The sequence below is a fragment of the Chionomys nivalis genome, chromosome 7, assembly GCF_950005125.1.
Source record: "Chionomys nivalis chromosome 7, mChiNiv1.1, whole genome shotgun sequence".
NCBI classification, from domain to species: Eukaryota; Metazoa; Chordata; class Mammalia; order Rodentia; family Cricetidae; genus Chionomys; species Chionomys nivalis.
In genome coordinates this window covers 858034-875639 of record NC_080092.1, presented here as the reverse complement: position 1 = coordinate 875639, position 17606 = coordinate 858034, and the positions used below count along the sequence as shown (strand labels likewise).

The 17606-nt window shown below is 43.2% G+C and overlaps 1 protein-coding gene across 2 annotated transcripts in view; it reads right to left on the bottom strand.

Moving 5' to 3' along the window:
* Positions 1 to 433: 433 nt before the first annotated feature.
* Pdxdc1 (pyridoxal dependent decarboxylase domain containing 1) overlaps positions 434 to 17606 on the bottom strand; it is a 59112-nt gene continuing 41939 nt past the window's right edge. For both annotated transcript variants that reach the window (XM_057774124.1, XM_057774123.1), the window contains exons 13-23: positions 16506 to 16556; positions 12738 to 12801; positions 11695 to 11783; positions 9909 to 10014; positions 5997 to 6168; positions 5122 to 5240; positions 4714 to 4835; positions 3771 to 3863; positions 3590 to 3686; positions 2419 to 2523; positions 434 to 1982 (exon numbers count right to left, since the gene is read on the bottom strand). In XM_057774124.1, the coding sequence (XP_057630107.1) occupies positions 1726 to 1982; positions 2419 to 2523; positions 3590 to 3686; positions 3771 to 3863; positions 4714 to 4835; positions 5122 to 5240; positions 5997 to 6168; positions 9909 to 10014; positions 11695 to 11783; positions 12738 to 12801; positions 16506 to 16556 (1275 nt within the window). In that variant the 3' untranslated portion in view covers positions 434 to 1725. The remainder of the gene's footprint in view (positions 1983 to 2418; positions 2524 to 3589; positions 3687 to 3770; positions 3864 to 4713; positions 4836 to 5121; positions 5241 to 5996; positions 6169 to 9908; positions 10015 to 11694; positions 11784 to 12737; positions 12802 to 16505; positions 16557 to 17606) is intronic.

Below are 17606 nucleotides of genomic sequence, written 5' to 3'. Positions count from 1 at the left end.
GGAACAGAGGAGAAACCATTGGCCTTGCATTGAGAGACAGGTTGTTGGTCAGGAAAAACCCAATCAGTGTGTGTTGGCAGGTGCCTTTAAATCTTGAGTTCAAGGCCATCCCGTTTCACAGAATGAGTTCCAGGACAGCGAAAACTACCAAAGAAATCCAGTCTTGTTAAAAAAAAAAAAAAGGGAAAAAGAACTTCCTAGCAAAACTTACCAGCACTAGGCAAGATGAAAGGTTCAGAAACAAACAGCTGCTGAGTACGATTTTGAGACAAGCTCGCGGGGTACCACATTCAATCTGAATCCCACAAAGTGAGAGAAACTTTTTACATATGATGCTACTAAGATGCCCAATTAGGGTTATGGAAGTTATTTTAGGAACTGTTCTGTTACCTGATGAGAAGTAATGTTTACACCAAGCTCACAAGTAGTAATCTCAAGAGCCTTTATTTAAGCCAGCATCAGATAGTGTCTCAAGGTAAAATTCTGTTGCAGCAAAACCAGGTAACAATTTCCAAATGTATAAAAACATTTAAAAATCAATCTGTTAAAGGTGATAATTTACCCCTCCCCCATGTCACCTGCTATACTTCATTGCATCAGATAAACAGGGAAGACTATATTTAATCATTCGCACCCAAAAAAATGGAAAGATTGCATTTTGATAAGTGGCAACTGTCAAAAATCACATCAAATCAGTGTAATTATAGGCTTAATGTGGTATAACTAAGGCTTCCAACACTGCAGTCCACCGGCCCACCATCTTAGCATCTTCCATTGTTTGACTTTAGGGACTAGAAAGGCACGGGGTGGGGCATCTTAGGTACTGTTGGTGATGCAGTACTTGGGAAACAGAAATGAATGAGAATTAGGTGGCAAGTTCTTCAGGCTTGTTAGCCTGGAAGAGGCAACTTCTCTGGTTCTTTCCCAAGCTGGGCCCAGGGTGAGTAGAAGAGAAGCTGCAGCTGACCATGAAAAGCAGGCCAAAGGCTTGCTTGCTGCAGCCTCTACTGTGCTGCACAGCAGATGACAGGAGGCTCTTCATGGTGCTCTCCAGGGGGCTTTCTGTCCTAAGTAGACCCAAGCACAGGGCATGCTGGGTGCCAACTTAAAGGCATTACCAGTGTTTAAAATATACTTAAATATGGTCAGGAAGAGATCTTACAGTTAGTTACTAGTAACAGATGAGTCCTTACATTTGTTTACAAAGAGTGTATAAGGAGAAAAGGTGCAGCAGGGACAGTTCTAGCGCCACAGCGCATGTGTACACCATCCCTCAGAGGCTTCAGGTCCTACTGAAACCCACTTCCTGATGCCAGCCAGTGAGGCAGACGTCTCCCACAACCTGCTTGAACTACAGACTGAGTAAGACTGAAGCATGGGGGAGAACCTGGAGAGACACTATGCAGCCCAGAGAAAGAGCAGTGTTTCCAGTGGAAGGTGCTTGAAATCCACATGTTCTCTCTGTACAACGTGTTTGTGGTATATGAAGAAAGGGGATGCCAAGGTTGGGCAGGCCAAAATAGTCAGTTGTTGGTTCTACTTACACATAAAATAATTGCCCCCCCCATAAAGCCTGGTTTTCCAGCATGTTTCTGTGCAAAACTCCCAGTTTAGCACGAACGACAGAAATTCCTATCATATTAGCATGTGGCACAGTTCACATTCTCAATAAATGTCATCTTCCCTGAAACAGTCAGTACAGGCAAAGCCTAGTGTTACTGAGGTTTATCTTAAGCGTTCCAGCCCCTCTACCTGTGGGTCGTCATCTTCTGGATGCTGGGCCTTGTTCTGCAAGGTCTCAGTCTGTCTGGCCGTGGGGGCAGGGGCTGTGGAGATCTGCTCAGGGCAGTGGGCCTCTGGGCTGCTGTGCTCTAGCCCACTGCACAGCTGGTCCACCTTTTCGAGGTCTTCGATGTGGCTGACTGAGCTGGTCTCACTCACAGCATCTGAGCCTCTCAGAGCCCTTTTAAAAGGTTTCTGGCCTAGAGAAACAAGATTAACCACGATGAAACTGGTGGAGACATCCACAGACAAAGGTGCTGTGGTCCTGCATGGTCATTGATTTGGCAGGAATGCTGGAATTTTGGTTTGCACCTTAGAGGTGAGGCAGGAACTAAAGAACACAGTGACACCAAAGTGCTCCCCAGGCCAGTGCTTCTGTGGTGCCCCTGACAGGAGTGACTACCTCGGTTAAAGTAATGCTTGCCCTTGCAGTGCCATGGAGACATTTCTTTGGAGCTAAATCTCAGGTGCCTGAATTGTTGTTTCAGTGAAGGGAATGGAATTTTGGATTACAGAAAGGAACATAAGGAACATCAAGTAAGGAGCCTCAGCGGCATGTATGAGTCTATTCCTGAAGTGGAATAGAATTGGTTTCCTTCTGTTAATGAAGGTGAACTGTGGAGCGGTTTAACCCACCTGGAAGTCTCTGTTTGCTTTGAGTGCCTGAAGGTGTCGGAGGCGGTGTCACTCCTGTACCTTGTACTTTGTGGACGTATGTGTATTCTGTGGATTCCAGAGAGCCTGTCAGGAAAAGAAAGGAATGGCAGAAGCTCCAGGCACAGCTATCCTGAGATGCCATCTGTCCTCAAATGGCTTTGTGTCTTAACCGGCTTCCCACTGACTGACCGGGAGCAAACCCAGCCTGCAGTTGCTCCCGTCTCTCCCAGGCTCTTCAGCTCCATCAGTGTGTGCAGTGTGCTGGGACCCTCACGTTAGCAATGAGCAGATGCTAACATTAAAGGCTGAGGTCTGCGATATAAAATGTTCCTTGTTCGTGATGTTTTGAGACAAAGTCTCAGAAAACCCTAATCCTCTAGCTTCATCCTCCTAATGCTAGGATTACATCCTTCTGCCACCATAACAGGAAACTCCAGTGATACCTTTGCTATCATGAGAATCTAGAGAAGGAACAAAAGAAGGAACATCAAAAATTTTGGGAGTATTTCTTTCTTTTTAAAATTGTTTACATATATTTTAAAGATTTTATTTATTTATTATGTATACAGTGTTCTATCTGCATGTGTGCCTGCAGACCAAAAAAGGGCACCAGATCTCATTATAGATGGTTGTGAGTCACCACATGGGTGCTGGCAAGTAAACCCAGGACTTCTGGAAGAGCAGTCAGTGCTCTTAACCACTGAGTCATCTCTCCAGTTCCCGGGAGTATTTCTTTAATAGGATAGGAAAGGATTCACTGCCGCTAGTATCTCCCAACAAGTTGGCAACATTGCCAGTCACTGGTTTAAAATAAATACCGTGTGCTATAGCCTTTAGGGTCCCCTCTCAGAAAGAGCCATGTCCTATACAAAGTACTGAGGAGGACTGCAGGAAACAATAGTCCTATGCCAGTGTCCATGGTGCACTGTCCCCAGATGTGGGCCGGCTGGATAGGCATGTCCCTTTTCCAAGGAAGAGCAATGAACATGCTGTGGAGTGGCTGCTTTCTCACTGTTTCAGCAGGGATGGGGGGAGATGACATGGCAGAGAATCCAGGGAGATATAAAAGTATGAAGTGTACTAGAGATAAATGCATCTGGTCAAAACTTGGAAATAACAGATCTAGGCATAGACCAGCTGGAAGTCCTACCTGCTGTTAAGTTAAAACTTCTTCCCTTTTGTGAAGCTTGAACTGGAGAAAACCAATTCAGGACGGACCCTACTACAGGGATCTGCCGCAACACTCCCTGCAAAACAAGCCTTGTTTAGGATAACCTGCTGAGCGTGCTCTGCCAGGATCCCAGCCTGGAAAACTTCAACCCTAACCCTACCTCTTCCAGAAGTCGTTCCTCATTTGCCTTCTGTAGTTGAACCTGAGCCTCCTGAATTCCCTTCCGAACGACTTCTGTCATGTTCTCTAGAAGCTGCAAAACCAAAGAAGATACTGTTTGTCTAAGCTTCTTGCCCAGGGCCTAGAACTACTCACACAATCAACAGCATGGGTGACATTTCCCAACAAGTATATCAGTAGATGCAATTCTGCACTAAAAAACTTGAGCAAAGCTAAATAGAAAATTAAACAGACAATGAAAGCTCATGCAGGCACAAGCAGACAGAAATTCGTTGTCTGGCCTCATCTGTCAGAGAAGAGAAATAACTAGTTACATTCTAAATGTTTTATCAATGAAAAGCAAGCACTGTTTAATGCTGAGAGAAAGTCAGAATAGCCAAGCCTGGGAAAAACCCAAAGTCTAACCAACAGTGAACACAGCCGAGCTCCTTGGCCTTTTTTCAAACCTCTTCATCCCTTCTCTACCCCAAATGAATTGCAGCACATGCCCCTCTGCTCTCACGCAAGGGTGGATTGGAGTCTGACCTCTAGCCTTGCAGCTTTGTCTCCCAGGCTACCAGACCAACAGAGGAAGGTCTGTTTCTGGTGGCGTGGTCCTTATCAGGAACACCTATGTTGGTGTCCTTAGGATCCAGCTCATTTTAGTAAGTCTCACCTCAGTGTACACAAATGTGAGCAAGTCCCCAAACGCTCAGCTGTCCTAAGCCACAACATTTGCTGTACTGCTTGGTTGTACATGCTTCTTGTCTAATGAGACCCTGGTGAGGTCATTGGGACAGCAACTGTGTCAAGGCCACTTAGCACTCCTGATGTCTGGCACAAGACCTAGCTCACACCCAAGAAAGAATGAAATGAACAGACATTCCCCAGTGTTGTATCACAAACTTTAGAAAAGACATGAAACATTGATTCGTCTTACAGACCCTTGAGTTTTCCTCAATTTCCCGGGCGGTAACTGCAATGGTCTCCACTAGTTCAGAAATATCCACATCGTCACTCGCCATGCCAATGTAAATGCAGCTCTTCGTGCCTTTGTACTCAGGGCCTGGGGGAAGAAACAGGCAAGGCTGGCTCCCAAGTCCTCAGGTTTGTCCTGACTATGAAATGACAGCAAAGGGGCCTTTTTCCCAGGAAGAGGAAGATGCTGCTGACAAAGGAAAGGAAGGTTGGAGAGCTGGCAGAGGAAAGGAGACCCTACTAGGAGAGACCCTTTGCCTCTAGTTGATCCTAAACCAGAGCTCCTTCCCTCTGTGGCAATGCAAATATCTTCCTTAAACCTGTCGGACACGGTCTTCTTAAAGTTCTCAGCAACTTAGAGAAGTCGTTCTTACCCATTTTAAATATGAGGTCAGATTCCAGTTCATTTAACTTTTTCAGAAGTCCAGTGTGTATTTTCTCCCCCTCTGGATCAGATTCCAGACTGCTGTTATCATCACTGATATGCTCATATCTAAAAACATCAGAGCACAGTAACGCAGTTAAGATTGAACATCTCTTCAAATAGGACTGTGGGTGCAGTGTAAGTCCCCAGAGATGAGCACAGATCTGGAGTCTTCTTTCTTTTCTTTTCTTTTCTTTTCTCTCTCTCTCTTTTTTTTTTTTTTTTTCGAGACAAGATTTCTCTGTAGTTTTAGTGCCTATTCTGGAACTAGCTCTTGCAGACCAGGCTGGCCTCAAACTCCCAGAGATCTGCCTGCCTCTGCCTCCCAAGTGCTGGGATTAAAGGCATGCGCCACCACCGCCCGGCTCTGGAGTCATTTTTCAATAATGTTGTAAGCCTCAGTTTGTGGTCCAGGAAAATAAAATAACGAGTCTGAGGGCCTTTTATTTAAAAGGAAAAAAAAAATGAGAACTAGGAGGTATCCCAGAAGATTGTGAGGCCAGTACAGCTCTCTTCCTGTGAACCAAGCTTATCCTGCAAAGCTCTGTATATCCCATAGAGTAACCATCTGTCCACTGTGTGTCTGCCCTGGGCACTTGTGAATTAGCACAGGCAGATGGCACACAGTGACCCCTGACTCACTGAGCCGAATGGTGGGCCAAATTATCTGTCTACATTAGGCTTTTGTAAATGCCCCAGAACATCTCGGTGAATCCTTAGCAAATATACTCTAATTCCACCTGGATATATACGTAAGCATCAGGACCCATTTGTCTTGACAAAGTCGTCCTTCACGTCACGTCCTGTAGCAAGGCAAATCATTACCTGACAACCCCGATTCCAGGCCAGCTGGGATCATCAACACACAGGAGGCCTGCTGTCCCCTCTACTTCCTGCCTGAACTCTTCTCGTAGCTGTAGTGTGCATGTCAGGACTGGAAGTTTGCTTTGGATGCAGGTGACGAGTTGATCCACATCCTCTCCTTGAGTTCCTAACACTGAAAACACCCATAGAATGTTTGAGAAATGCTTAGAGGACTTGGTGGTGGGGTAGGTGGGTACATGAAAGGGAGACTCTTTTACTACTAACAAGGTCAAAGACTAGATCAGTATTAGCAGAATTTGTTTTTTTTCTTGAGACAGGATTTCTCTGTGTGTTCCTGATTGTCCTGGAACTAGGTCTGTAGAGCAGATTAGGCTGGCCTTGGATTTACAGGGATCTGCCTACCTCTGCTTCCTGAGTGCTGGGATTATTATTATTATTATTATTTTTTGAGACAGGGACTCATCCTATGGTTGAGGCTTGCCTTTAACTCATGGCAGTCCTCTTGCCTCAAATTCCAAAGTGTTGGAATTATGGGCATGAGCTACTATGCCTGACCTAATTTTTTTTTTTTTTAAAGTTATTCCATGTAACTATAGAAGAATCAGATGACAAAAACAAACACACTTGGGGCTGGGAGAATAGTTCCCATGTACAGCATGAGGCCTTGAGTTCAGATCCCCATGAATCATAAACATGAAAAGCTGGTGTCACTGTAGACACCGCAGCCACAGCACTGGGGAAGGACAGACCAGAGGACCCCTAGAGCACACTAGTCAGTTCAGTAAGCTTCCAAGTTTAAGCAACAGACTTTCCTAAAAATATAAAGTGGACAGAGATAAAAGGCACCATGCCAACTCTAGCTTCCACATGCACAAGACACATATACCACACATATAAACAAATTTTTAAAAATCAGGCTGACAGGGTTCAGTGGTAAAGGTGCTTATCACCAAGCCTAGCAACCTAAGCTTGATCCCCAGGACATACACGGGGATCCATGTGCCAGGAGTCCTCTGACTTCCACATGTATGTGCCCTATCCATACAATAAACATAAATAATGAATAAATAAATAACAATTTAACAGTTGCTGGCTCCAGGGGACACTGCTATTTTGTAGATTTAATGCACAGTGGAACGCTCCATCTAGAAATCATTTTCTCACAGGCCTGACTCAGGCTACACATACCAGTCATGGGCTAAACAAGAAGGCAGGTTCTTAATTTATATGAAAATATTAGTGGAAGGGAATGTTTAGGTGGTTTTGTTTCTGAGACATCAGGAAAGAAGGCAGGGAGACAGTAGCAGCACCACATGAGATACACTGAGTCATGTCAATCAGTGTTAGAGGTGAGGGAATCTTGGCAGTTTACCATCCCTCCTCCTCTGGGCTCACAGGTGCTGTCCAGGTGCTCTCTGCCAGCCTCCCGCACTGTCTCAGAGCTGGGGTTCAGGCCATCAGCAAGCTCTGAAATAGCCTTTTCTTTACAGGGTAAATTTTCTTATTTTGATGAGCTTGAGAAAATATCTTCGCAAAAATGTTGAGTATCTCATGAAAAACTACCAAAAAAAAATTTTTTTTTAAGTGCACCCTCCTGGGTCATTTTTTTTATATATATATTTATTTATTGATTGACTGATTATGTATACAACATTCTGTCTGCATGCACACCTGAAGAGGGCACCAGATCTCATTACAGATGGTTGTGAGCCACCATGTGGTTGCTGGGAATTGAACTCAGGACCTTTGGAAGAGCAGGCAATGCTCTTAACCGCTGAGCCATCTCTCCAGCCCCCAAAAATTTTCTTAAAATTGTTTTTAAGTCATTATAAAAAGCATAACCATTTTTTTTTTAAAAAAAACTATCTCACTAACCCCAGCTTTTTAAAGTTATCATGTAAGAAAGGTGCAGTGGCTGGGAGGTGGTGAAGCACGCCTTTAATTCCAGCACTTGAGATGCAGAGGCAGGTGGATCTCTGAGTTTGAGGCCAGCCTGGTCTACAGAACAAGTTCCAAGACAGCCATGGCTATGCAGAGAGGCTCTGTCTTGGAAAAACAAAAACCAAAACCCAAAAAAGAAAGGTGTGGTGGCTCATGCCTACAGCCTCAGTGCTCAGGAGACCAAGGAAGGAGAATCGAGTATTTAAGCAAGACCCTGATTCTAGAATAAAATAAGGATTGGTTGGTGCAGGACAATTCTGTATTCTGTCAATTATGTTTTAAATAAACACTGATTGGTCAGTAGCCAGGCGGGACAACGAGAACAGGAAAATTCTGGGAAGAAGAAAGCTTTCTCTCCAGTCCTGTCCAGACACCAAAGAAGCAGGATGTGACCTACCCCACTGAAAAAGGTACTGAGCCATGTGGATAACATAGATAAGAATAATGGGCCAAGCAGTGTTTTAGTAAATACAGTTTCTGTGTGATTATTCTGGGGCTAAGGTAGCCGGGTGGCAGGGGTGAAAAGCAGGTCCTCATGTTACAGAATGGCTCCAACGTTGGACAACTGCATCCACACAAAGCCCGAGGCAGCTTGAAAAGTAATTCTAGAACAAAATGACAGCATTGCACATGGTTTCTTGGTAGCAATTTCTCAGGTCTGTTCTGCTTGCTAGAGGCAAGCAAGCACTCTCATTTGGGAGAGGCTTCCTGACTCAGCTTTAGCTGCAAAACCTTGCAGCTGCTTCTGCAATGTCTAAAACAGTGGTCCTACTCTTACAACTGGAGGTTTCCATTCACATCTCCAGAGTATTCATACACACATGTGTGAATACACTAACAACGTCTGGAGGGCTGACTACATGAAGGACCCTGAGGGATGACATGCCAGTAGAAGGTGGAAACTGTGCCCCTTCCCTACAATTTGCTTTGTACATTTCTTTCTTCTTTTGTTTTTTCCCCCCAGACAGGATTTCTCTGTGTAACTGAGACAGCCCTGGTGGCTTGGCCTGGCATTCACTCTGGAGACCAGCTGGTCTTGAACTCAGAGATCCACCTGCCTCTGCCTCCCAAGTGCCGATTTAAAGGTGTGGGCCACATCCTGGTTGCCTTATACACTTCTATCCTTTAATTATATGTATTAGAACAAATCGAGACCTTAAATATATATTACTAAAAGTGCAATATTTGAACAAAATAAAAGCATGTCCAGGTTGCATCCCACACAGTGACAACTCTGCTGAAAGGCTGGTCTGTTTGAGATAGGAGGGACTCTTTTTTATTAAGAACATTTTACATGTTTGATCATGTTTTTCTTCCTCCCAATGCCTCCTAGATTCTTTCACCTCCCTAACTACCTACACAACTTTATGTTCTCTCTTTCAAAACACACAAAAAATGAGAGTTAAAAAACAAGACAAAAAATAAGAAATACAACCCCCCTCCCCGTCCAAAGCCTAAAATCAAAACAAACAAAAGACCAGTAAGGGGGGGAAAAAGCCAAAACAAAGCAGAGAGAGGGAAACAAAAAGTTCACAAAAACACCGAAGTTCATTTTTTGTTGGCCCGCCACTCTCTGGCACTTTCCCTTGCCGGCAGGCATCTAACTGCAGACAGCTTCTTTGTTGGGTGACCTGCCCCATGTCTTCTCCCCTTCTCAGTGTGGGACCCTGTCTGCCTTGAATCTGTGCAGGTCTTGTGTTGAAAGGTTTAAAGCTCCACAGGTTACTCAGATGTATACTTGGACATGAGAAGTAATCAAAACAGAAAACCTAGAGTCACAGAACGGAATTGCTCCAGGTGTCTCACTCTCTGAGAAGTTATGCTGAAACCTAAATTTAGCCCAAAAGAAAAGCTCCTTCGAAGGAAGATGCTGCAAACTACAGTACAGCAGGTCATAAGGCCCAGTCACCCGACTGCTGGCCATTAGCAGTTTCTGCCTTTGCCACAGGGGCAGAGGTGTGACTGCCTTACCTGCCGCTGTCATCAAAGGGCTGAACTGCAAACATGTGCCGTCCACTTCCAAGTCCAGGACAGTGAGGCCACACATCGGCACCAGCTGTCTCAGTTGCTCTCCTAGCTGCAGAGAAAGGACAGAGAACATTCCTGCAACCCATCCACACTCCTAACCTCAACCAGACTAAAGTGGTTCCTGGAGCTAGTTTGCCTTATTCTTCAGGACATCTTCCAATATCAGCAGTTCATTTTATGTTATTCCAAATACAAATTCACTTTAGAAAAATATGCAATATAATTAAAACAAAAATATGACATAAAAATGACTCACAAAATACTATCTTAACACTGACTACTGATATCTGGTATATTTCCCAGGGTCTTTTCTCTGTTTTTGTAACAACAGGGCATTCTACATTTTAGGAATCTACGTTTTTCTCTCTGTGTGTATGCAGGCACACATTTGTATGTGGAGGCCAGAAATCAATGCGGGGCTCTTCCTCAGTCATTCTCTACCTTACTTTTTGAGACAGGGTCTCTTCTCAATGAAACTGTACTTATTTGTTTATACTGTCCTGCCAACGAACCCCCTGAACCACCTGTCTTTGCCTCTCTAGTGCTCCAGTGCTGCCATGCCTGGCTATTCTGTTTTACATGGATGCTGGAGATCTGAACTGGGGCACTTTACCACAGAGCCACTTACCCAGCCCCAGTAACCTGCATTTTTTTCCATCTAATATGTGCTGATCATTTTCCATCTGTTTTAAACATTTGTCTACAGGTTTATAATAGTTTCTTTGAATGGCACTACAAGGATGAATTATATATTTATCAAACCTCAGGAAATGATACTGCTGTGAACATCTGTGGTGGTCTGAAAAGAACCCAGAGGGAGTGACACTATTAGGAAGTGTGATCTTGTTGGAGAAGTATGCCACTGTGGGGTGGGCTTTGAGATCTCATATATGTTCAAGCCACACCCAGTGAGACAGACCACTTCCTGTTGCTCGCAAGAGGTAGGGCTCTCAGCTACTACTCCAGCACCATGTCTGCCTGCATGCCACCATACTCCCAGCCACCATGCTCCCCACCATAATGAAAATGGACTAAACCTCTAAAACTGTAACCTGCCACCTCAATTAAATGTTTTCCTTTATAAGAGTTGCTGTGGTCATAGTGTCTCTTCACAGCAATAGAAACCCTAAGACAACATCTTTACCCTATTAAGAACACTTGAAGTCTAAAATCTAGAGGTACTAAACATAAGTGTCCAAAAAGCCGCTAGAACAGAATGCTGGTCCACTTTGCCTGGGCATAGGGAACACCTGTACCTTCTGATGCACTTTGTTTTGTTTCTTTGAGACAAGAAACTCACTTTATTTTTTGAGCTCACTATGTAGGTCTGGCTGTCCTGTAACTTACTCTGTAGACCAGGCAGCCTCAAACTCAGAGATCCACCTGCCTCTGCCTCCAGAATGCTGGGATTAAAGATGTGCGCTACCACACCCAACTTTAGGCCACACTTGTTGTTGCCCAAAGCAGAGGTACTGAAGTCCAGGCTTTACACACTGTTTAGCTTTACACAGCAATCAGGACATGGTCACAGAAGGAAAGTGAGGGGCCTGCCAGAGCTGACAGTGTATGAGGCGCTTATCTAATCAAAACAGAACAAGTCTGGTCTCTCTGTACAAAGCTCCTTCCTGCGGCTATGACTACCACACATGACCATGTCACAGCAGGCATGAGGCCAGGTGACACCGCTCCAAGACATGAAGGAGAAAAAGTAAATAGGAGCCATCTTTACCCAGCGGTTCAGTGCATCACAGGAGTGTCTCTCCCGGCCAACAGCTGCAGGTGCTACGTTGGATACAGGGACAGCTTTAAATGCTGGATCTGAGGCCAAACATAGAAGGGATTCATTCCCAGAAACAAGGCTACAATAAACATTATAACTTAACTCCATTTCATGTAGATGCCAACGTGAATCCCAAGAGAACAGCATCATATATTAATGAAATCAAAATGTCTGAGGTTAATTGTCTATACTTTTCTGATGAACTAAGTAACTTCTCAATAGATTTTTAGAATAGAATTCTCCCTTCCCCCACCCAGTTTTCCAAGACATGGTTTCACTGTATAACTGTAAATGTCCTGGAACTAGCTCTGCAGACCAGGCTGGCCTTGAACTCACAGACATCCACCTGCCTCTGCCTCCAAGTGCTGAGTTAAAAGACTTGCACTACCACTGCCCAGCTTAGAATAGGATTCTTAATTTTCATCTTAAAAAAATACTGCTTTCAATGCCAGCCTGGTGGTGCACGTTTATAATCTCAGCCGTTGGTAAACCTGAGGCCAGAGGGGCGGTAGTGGCGCACAGCCTTAATTCCAGCACTCAGAAGGCAGAGGCAGATGGATCTCTGAGTTTGAGGCCAGTTGGTCTACAGAGCGAGTTCCAGCACAGCCAGGAGTACACAGAGAAACCCTGTCTCAAAAAAAAAAAAAAAAAAAAAGAAAAGAAAAAGAAAGAAAAAAAAAAAAGAACAAACAATAAACAAAAAGTGACTCTCATTAAAGGGATTCTGAAAACAAACCAAAGCAAATTTTGTAAGTTGACAACTAGTCTGCTGAGCACTGCACTCTAGCTGGCTTGGCACAGGTTATGTGATGGCATTTGGAAGTCCTTGGTTTAGTCATAGGCACTTAACACTAGCATGCTTGCAAAACTGTTATATTTTTCTAAAATGACTGAAGATTTTAGCAATGAAAACATATGGACTACCCATTTAATTTCATATAATATTAAATTTAAAGTCTGAAGCACAGATTTTTTTTTTTTTAATTGCCTACCTGAGCCTGGTAATTCCTGGAAAAATCTGAACACTACTACTGGAGAACTGAGCTCATCTTCCACCTGCAGAAAGGGAAGTGTGCTGTTACCACATTGAGAATAGGACCAAACACCAACAGGATGAGATGTTATCTTTGGAAAAGCAGGCAGAGATACCACTGTACACAGACATGTTAAAAAGCTCAAAGGCTGTAACTGGCCTGAACTGAAAATGAAAATGATGGTTGCTTACTCTCTTGACCCAACAAACCCTATAAAATCATGCAAACAAGCAACCTTTAAAACACTGTGTTTTGCCTGCATGCATGTGTGTGACCCAAGTGTGTGTCTGGTACCCACAGAGATCAGAAGAGAATACTGAATACCCTGGAACTAGAATTAGAAATAGCTGTGAGCCACTATGTAGGTGCTAAGAATCAAATCTGGGTCTTCTGCAAGAGTAGCAAGTGTTCTAATTGTAGAGCCGTCTCTCCAGCCTAAACAAGGAACCTTTTATACTCAAGGATTTAAAAAGAAAAGGCACCAGCTTTTAGAACAGGACTCAAGTCCTTCTGGCAATGCACACACCTGCAGCCTAAAATATACTGGTGGATTGTCAGACAAGTAACTGATGACAGTGCCCACTGCATCACAACAACATGCCGGCCATCAGGCCTTACACACAGCATGGCATACACCACTGAGCAATAGCTGGCAGGCTCTATGGTGGTCTTGTTGGGGTAAGTTCTGGGGATGCTTTCTTTCAACATTTAACAGTTGTAATCTATCACTGTAGCCATTGATCCTGTGCTCTGAATTATGCTATGGCTAATAAACTCACTTCGTAGGACCACAACAGGAAGTGCTAACTCACAGACAGGTGCTCTCACTATGTAGTGCTAGAAGGTCTGGAATTCAAAATGTACAGAATTTTAGAGAAAGCTCCTGTTTCTGTCTCCAAGTTGATGGTATTAAAAGTATGCCCACCAGGTCTGGCTCTATTAACATTTTAAGGAGATTCGGATCAGGCAAGATTTATATTTAAATTTGCTAATTATTTATTGAGCTAGTTCTTATATTAAAATGCTTTTACATCTGCCATCTCTAACTTTCACATAAATAAAATTACTAATGCCTTTAAGAGAATAAGGACTTATTGTTTAAGTAGAATGGGGTAAATTCCACAAAAAAGAAAGAACTAAGAAGGTGGCAAACTAATCTCACTTTTTTGATGTAAGGCAGAATGGTCCAGTCTACAGCGTCTATCTATATACGATCACTGTTTCCTCATACTTTGCTCTCAGTATCAGTGTGCACAGGAATACCATGCGGAGTCATATACAGACGCAGGGCCCTACCAACACAACAGACTGAGCGGATACTCAAGTTATCTAACCCTAAATTCTGAAACAGTTAGATTAAGCCAAATTAAATCCAAAGAGTTTAAACCGTTTCTGGGCTCAAAACAAAATGAATCCAGAAAGAAGACTAAAACAGAAGCAGCAGCTGTGAAAGCTGGACGTGGTGCTGCAGACAGAGGCAGAGGACAGATCTGAGTTTGAGGACAGCCAGGGCTACAAAGAGAAACCCTGTCTCAATCTTTAAAAAGACAACAAAGCAGTGGCAGCAATAAATCTAAGTTAAGCTGCATGAACAGGGTACATGAGTGGTTGTGAACCTTTGCTTTTATGGTTGAAGTCCTATATTTTAATGCCCATGTAGTGGATAGAGAATTTACACAAAGCCTTTGATGAAGCCTCTGAAGAATAGAAATACATATATATTATATATGTGTACATACACATGCACACGCACACACACACACATAAGTTCAACAAAGAATAAAAAATCCCAGGGAATCAAGTGATGTATGTCCTGGTGTGTGTGATCTCAGTGTACTGAGGGGAAGGCTTCTTGAAGAAGACATGTTTGAACAGAGGTCAAAACTCACAACTCAGTAAAGAGAAGAAATGGGGAGCAGTGAGTGTCTCTAAGCAGAACAAAGGAGACTGCTGTGGGAATTAAACAAAACAATGCGGAACAACACTGGGTATCATGTTTGTTAATAACATGTAGCCTACTAGTAAGTGTGACAGCTGATGACTGTGTCGTCTGCTAGCCATACATCCTCCACTAAAGGAAGTGGCCATTGAAAGAAGGGCTGTTGAAAAGTTTGTGGCTGGACACTATGTAGGCTTACAAAGACTCCAAAAGAACTGATAGTTAACAGGGGACATAAGGAGATCCTGAGTGGGCTCAGCACTCCCTTGATTCCTACTAACAAGCTCATTTTCTTTTTTTTTTTTTTTTTTTCGAGACAGGGTTTCTCTGTAGCTTTGGAGCCTGTCCTGGAACTAGCTCTTGTAGACCAGGCTGGCCTCGAACTCACAGAGATCCGCCTGCCTCTGCCTTCCGAGTGCTGGGATTAAAGGCGTGCGCCACCACCACCCGGCTCTAACAAGCTCATTGTAGTCCACTCTGAATCTCATCTGCAGGCAGAGATGTCCAACCAACAACTGAGATGACAGAACAAGAGGTTAAGAAAATAATGCAGGGGTAGAGAGGTGGCTCAGTGGTTAAGAGCATTAGCTATTCTCTCAGAGATCTGGGGTTCAATTCCCAGTATCCACTTGGGAACTCACAACTGTCTGTAACTCTTTTCAGGGGATTCAGTGCTTTCTCCTGGTCTTTACACACATTGTAAACAGACATACTTGCAGACAAAACATTTATACACATAATATAAAACCAAATATCCACTTACCCTCTCTGAGGAGTGGATGGGGGCGGGGTGGGGGTTTAAGTGGAGAGAATGGGAGGAGGGGAGGAGTGGGAACTTGGATTGGTATGTATAATGAAAAAAAGATAATTTGTTTTCTTTTTAAAAAAAAATAAAAAAACCCACAAAAAACAAAAAATAAAACCAAATAATCTTATAGAAACAAGAAAATGACTCAGTGTCATCGGGTTACTCCGCGGCACTGCTAAGAGCAAAACTCAAGCTCCTGACTTGCTCCTCCAACGACCCACTCTCCTCTTCCAAGTCTCCTCTCAACTGAATGCAGCCAGATAACTGGCTTCAGAATGCAATACAGGGGACCTGCTCCCCCACCCCCAACTCCTACCCTGCAATATAAAAATGATTATATTAATCTGGACCCCAAATAAACTCAAGGACCAACTTTGAACTAAACTCTTGTTTTGCAAAAAGTGCCAAAGAAACTGTCAGTAGCACATTTAAATAAAAACTTGACCTATTTATTTCCTGAAATTCTAAAATACTATGAAACAAAATGTGAAAAGCTGCCCTCCTGGACTGATACTTTCAGTTGCTAGTTCTGCTAAGTCCTTATCTCCTTGTGAGTTACTACTTGAGGGGGCAAAGATCCTGGAAGACAAGACCTGGGCTATTTGCTTTTTCCTTCTCATCCCAGTTTGAGAAGGTTTCAGAAAGCAGCCCAGAGTATTCTGAGACAGTAATCTTCGAGGATGGGTGATCTTGAGTCCTTGGGAAGGTGAAGTCAAAGGAGTTTACATAAGATTTTTGTGCAATTCTAGATTTTAACAGAATTAATAGGAATTTAAAATTTAAACATTGTTTGGCACAGATTTCTTAATTTCAGACTAACTGTATAATTAGGTCATAAATATATATGTGATTCCTCCTAAAGATTGCTGTTCATGGCACTGCCACAACTCAAATGAAATGTTATCACACTTGGGGAAAACCATTTTCTTCACTGGGGCTAAAAACTTAATTCAAAAGCAGAGAAAATTATATACTATACCAAGATCTTGATGTGGTCCATTTTCTTTAAACTTTCTTGCAACCGCTGACTCTACAAATAACAACACAAAAGTACACAACCTTACTGGACCGAATTGTATTAGCAGGTTTCACAGGGATCTTTGCACATCAGACAGAGAAAGGCGTCTGCAACTTGGTGATTACTAAGTTTGAGTCCCAAATTTTACAACTCAACATTTGCAGATATTTTTCAGTCTTTCACATGTAGGGCTAGCAAGTGAAGGCACACAGCAGGACAAGTCATGAGGATGGATAAAACTGCGTTTCTATATAGTCACAACCAAATACCCTTCATCACTGACAGGAGAATCACTATAGTCTCTAATTCATCGAGTAGAGAAACACGAATTCAGCAGATATTTATTGAGTATTGGATGTTGCAAAGCCACTAAAGGAACCCCACTTGAAATGTGTTCTGTCAGTGAAACCTACAATCCAGTGAAACTATGGGCATCATATGAAATCATACAAAGTGCTTCATGGTGCTTGGCACTGAGTAGTTGCTCACATCTGCCACACACAAAGAAAGAGGAAAGGAGGAGAGGGGAGTGCATGATACAGTATGGACTATAAGACATGAGCATGCAGACACGCACACCTGCCGATGCCCCATAGTTTCACAGGTGCTCATTCAAACCCTCAAGAGGACTGGAGGTCAGCTACAGGTCAGCTACAGGTCAGCTACAGGTCAGCTACAGGTCAGCTACAGGTCAGCTACAGGCTTGGGCAGTGGGCAAGTGTCAGAGCTGTCGTAATCTCAAGGGCTTGGGAGTTGATGTCATCATTATTTTCCTGCACTCCTAAAACCAAGGAGAATTGAACTTTTCCCATGAGTGCTCAAACCTTCCTCTAATTTGACTAAGTTGCTACGGTAATAAGGGCTTCTATTTCCTAAGAACCAAATCATGGTATGAGCTAACAGCAAAATGAAAACACTTTTTTTTTTTAAAAAAATGCTTTTTATAAACAAAACATTAAAATTAATTTGTAATGTAAAAAGGAACTAACCTATAAACCAAAGAACAAAATAATTTTTCTTAAGCATAAAAATGACAGGAGAAAGTGCTAATATCTGGGTCGG